This window comes from Gossypium hirsutum, chromosome A12, assembly GCF_007990345.1.
Source record: "Gossypium hirsutum isolate 1008001.06 chromosome A12, Gossypium_hirsutum_v2.1, whole genome shotgun sequence".
Classification (NCBI taxonomy): domain Eukaryota; kingdom Viridiplantae; phylum Streptophyta; class Magnoliopsida; order Malvales; family Malvaceae; genus Gossypium; species Gossypium hirsutum.
In genome coordinates, this window is record NC_053435.1 from 84,384,066 (window position 1) to 84,388,237 (window position 4,172).

The 4,172-nt window shown below is 33.5% G+C and overlaps 1 protein-coding gene across 2 annotated transcripts; it reads left to right on the top strand.

Moving 5' to 3' along the window:
* The first annotated feature begins 1,239 nt into the window (after positions 1 to 1,239).
* On the top strand, positions 1,240 to 3,066 carry LOC107951307 (probable pectinesterase 53). 2 transcript variants are annotated; one of them, XM_016886308.2, is made up of 5 exons: positions 1,240 to 1,676; positions 1,752 to 1,941; positions 2,027 to 2,230; positions 2,306 to 2,547; positions 2,636 to 3,066. In XM_016886308.2, the coding sequence occupies exons 1-5, from the start codon at positions 1,330 to 1,332 to the stop codon at positions 2,781 to 2,783; spliced, it is 1,131 nt and encodes a 376-aa protein (XP_016741797.2). In that variant the 5' UTR covers positions 1,240 to 1,329; the 3' UTR covers positions 2,784 to 3,066. The 2 variants fall into 2 exon arrangements, with proteins under 2 accessions (XP_016741797.2, XP_016741796.2); XM_016886307.2 differs by having other exon boundaries at positions 1,254 to 1,676; positions 2,633 to 3,066.
* Positions 3,067 to 4,172: the final 1,106 nt, after the last annotated feature.

Genomic DNA, 4,172 nt, shown 5'->3' on the forward strand with positions numbered 1-4,172 from the left:
TGTCGCCTAACATATTGGCCGCACCAAACTAAAATGTGATGACCTAAAACATTCAGGGACTTGATATGTAAATTCTTTCCACCACATCATTTATGATCTCTTTTCAATTATTTAATAAAATTTCAGGAATTTTTCCATATCATTGACTATAATCTTGGTAAATTTTTTTATCTTGAACTCTGAAACATGAACATCGAATCTTAAACCTTGAATTTCACATAAAAAACCCTAAATCTTAAACACGGAATCTCAAACTCTAAACAAAGAACCTTAAACTCGAACTCGAACTCGAACTCGAACTCGAACTCAAACTCAAACTCAAATTCTAAACTTTGTTTTAGGACTTAGGATTTGGTTTAGAATTAAGTTTAAGGTTAGAGATTCGAGATTCGAGATTCGAGATTCAAGATTCGATTGAAATGATATGATAAAAAAGATTTCATAAAATATTTTTTTCGAATTGTTTTTTCCTTAAAATTTTCCAATCTCCCATTCAAAGCCATATCAAAGAATTATGCGATGAACATATTCAGTACCGTTCATTTCTACCCAACACAAGTCATCAAAATTGATAATACATACTCGAATTTTAGAGTCGATATCTAAAAAAGAAAATTGCAAATCATAAATATATAATAAATAAATAACAGAGCTGACAACACGAAGTAAGAGCATCTGTTAATTCACATGTGCATTTGGGACACTTGAAGAGACAAGTGGCGTGTTATTTTGTTTTTTTGACCTTTGCCTAACAGTTGCAACATGGGATGGTTACTACATACTCTGCAAAATCATGGCATTTTCCTGGACACCACTAAACTAGACTAGGCCCAGTTTCTGTCCTCCATCCATAGTTCAAATATCCCTTATTCATAAATTAACATGATTCATACATTATAATCTTGTTAGGACTTTATATTTTTCTTGAATTCTTTCAAATATTCGAATTCAATATTCATGTAAATAAAAGGGATGTAATTTTAAAGAATGGAAAATTTTAATATATATATCCAACAGGAGTAACATAAATTAAAAAAAAAACAGCAAAAATGTATAAATTGGAAGTATTGGGTTACAGCTATGCCCGCATTCTCTATACCCTTCACCTTCCCCACCATTATGGAAGAGGATAGGATTTAGGTTCAAGAATATTACCAAATTCGTATACTCCCCAGAATTTGATCTTTTGTGGTCCCTTTTTGATCTTTTCTTGGGCAAAATTAAAGTTTTATACTTGAACAACACATTCCCAATCTTATATAACTGTTAACTCATATATATATACTGGTGATTTTTGAGTGATTAGCCCCATCACATGCACATTGTGTTATGGCTTCATCTTCATACACCTACATCTCACTCATTGTATTGGTTCTTGTTATCTGTAATTATTCTTCAACAACTAGTGCTTCAAGTAATCCAGGCAGTGAAACAGAGTTCGAGAAATGGCTCGGTTGGAATGCCCGAAATCACAGAAGTAAACGGCTGGCGGCGGATCGATCCCTTGTTATGTCAGTTCTTGACGATAACCTCGTGATTGCGGAGAAGAACAAGGTGATGATCAATGTTAGTCGAGATGGAAGTGGCGATTTCAAAACTATTAATGAAGCACTTAACAGCATCCCTTTACGTAACACCAGGAGAGTCATTTTGGTCATCAAACCAGGCATTTATAGGTACATACATATATATACATATTTGCATACATGTAAGATGTTGTTACTAGTTGTGACGAAGTTCAAATTTTGCAGGGAAAAGATCACTATCCCTAGAACAATGCCCTTCATTACATTTCAAGGTGATGCAAATAACCCACCAACCATAACCGGGAACGACACGGCGTCGAGTTCCAGTAAAGACGGGAGGCCATTGAAGACATTTCAAAGTGCAACAGTTGCTGTGGACGCAAATTATTTTGTGGCCATTAACATCAAGTTTGAGGTATATGCCACTAGCTATACAATGAAAGATAAATTAGTAAAAATTAACTTCATTGTTGGACCAAATGTTGTTTAATAATATACAGAACACAGTCCCACATACGATTGGATCCAAAGGGGGTCAAGCAGTAGCAGTACGCATATCAGGGACCAAAGCTGCATTTTACAACTGCAGTTTCTATGGGGACCAAGACACACTTTACGACCACAAGGGTCTCCATTACTTCAACAATTGCTTTATCCAAGGCTCCGTCGATTTCATTTTCGGCTACGGCAGGTCCCTTTACGAGGTCGGTCCATAAGCTACGCTTCCACCATGTTCATACATGTTCCTTAAAGTAAAACTACTGTTGTGTGCATTGCAGAACTGCTATTTGAAGTCCATAGCCAAGAAAGTAGCCTCTCTCACGGCACAAAAGCGATCCAGTGCGTCAATGGCCAGTGGCTTTTCATTTAAAGATAGCGTGGTAACAGGCAATGGCACTGGCCTGGTTTACCTAGGTAGAGCATGGGGTGATTATTCAAGGGTTGTCTTCTCTTACACGTTCATGGACAAAGTGGTTCGTCCCCAAGGGTGGAGCGATTGGGGAAACCCTAAACGTGATGAGTGAGTACAAATGCTATGATCAAATAATAATATAAATACTAAAGTGACAGTGCTGAAATCTTTGTGCTTGCGGTTGTGGTTGCAGTAGGGCTTATTATGGAGAATACAAGTGCAGTGGACCTGGAGCCAACTTAACAGGAAGAGTGCCATGGGCACGAATTCTTACAGATGAAGAAGCTGAGCCATTTTTAGGAACTTACTACGTTGAAGGAGACACTTGGCTCATCAATCCTTGATGACAACAAGCATATATTTAATACCAACCTATGGTTTTTTTTCATGAAGGATCAACTGAGGTTCTAAATCTAGATGGGTCTCTAAATATTTCTGCAAAACTGTTCATTTATATTTATTGTGTATGTTATTGTTGTAATAATGTTTACATGAAAGAACTTCAAAATGGTGAAGATCATGGAAAAAGCTGAATAAAGCCAGAAGATTGGATCGATCTTGGCATGTCTTTATAGTGTGTAACAAGCCTTGCGATGACCGTATACAAATTATACTTCGTCCTTATAATTTCAGCTGCTTTTAATTTTATTTTTTTTAGCAAATGAGACCAGCTTCATCGTTGGTATGTTTTGTCTTCACCCTCTATCTCGCTTTGTTGGGATGTTAAAATTTGTAAACCTATTAGCGAGAGATGTTCTAGCTCCGTAACACTATATTATTATACATTCATAATTATTCTACATCTTCACCTTTATTTGTTAGTTATCGCTAATAATTTCAATATATATAATCTCACTAATTCTAAAATATCAAGGTGAAATTAAGGGCAAACAATCATCAGAATTGTTCCATATCCATTTAAAAAACAAACACTGCCCTGTTGTTAAAAAAAAAAAAAACTTCAGGTTCAATTTTTTTTAAAAAAATTAAATTCAAGCTCGGTTTAATTCACTCAAATGTCACATTTTACTATTTTAAAAAAATAAATTTAAATTTAATAATAAAATATATAAAATTTATTTTATATATTATTTATTAGTTAAAAAGGGTAAAATATGTGAGGCCAAGTTAGAATTGAAAAATCTTTTAACCCGTAATCACTTCTATTTAGAAATGGAAAAGTTAAAAAAAATATGACGTAATTTGAGTTGAAGCGTATCCAATTGAAAGTGTGGAAATTTTAAATCAAATACTTATCGATTTTCATCTTTTAAAAATGATGATATGAATTAATTTGTGGGGAAACTTTTAGAAGTTACTGTTTGAATCTTGTACTCATTTCTGATAGCCCGTCCACAATTTTTGGAAAATGGGCCTAATCAAAGCCCACTAGGGGTTTTATAGGAAGAAGCTAACAAATTCTTCATTCAAAGAAATGTCACATTACACACTCAATACATACAAACTTGAATGCCTTACTGTGTTTTTATTAGGAAGAAATGAATATGAATAAGATTTTAAGGTTAATTTATTAAATAAATTTAATATAAACAAATTTTATTTATATATGATTAAACTCGTTTAATAAATTATTTAAGATTCGTTTAATCATTTAAAGTTTATTTAATATCCGGTTATTATATATTTATTATTTTATTATAGTAGTTTATGCACTTTTCTTTATACAATCTTAAGAGTGAGAATGAGAGTAACATGGTTTGAATATGTTTAAA

Excerpts from the sequence above, each read along its gene's own strand:
- LOC107951307 (XM_016886307.2), top strand. The coding sequence starts at position 1,330 with ATGGCTTCATCTTCATACACCTACATCTCACTCATTGTATTGGTTCTT. Across the intron at positions 1,677-1,751 it reads ATCAAACCAGGCATTTATAG|GGAAAAGATCACTATCCCTA; the intron begins GTACATACATAT and ends CAAATTTTGCAG. Across the intron at positions 1,942-2,026 it reads CCATTAACATCAAGTTTGAG|AACACAGTCCCACATACGAT; the intron begins GTATATGCCACT and ends AATAATATACAG.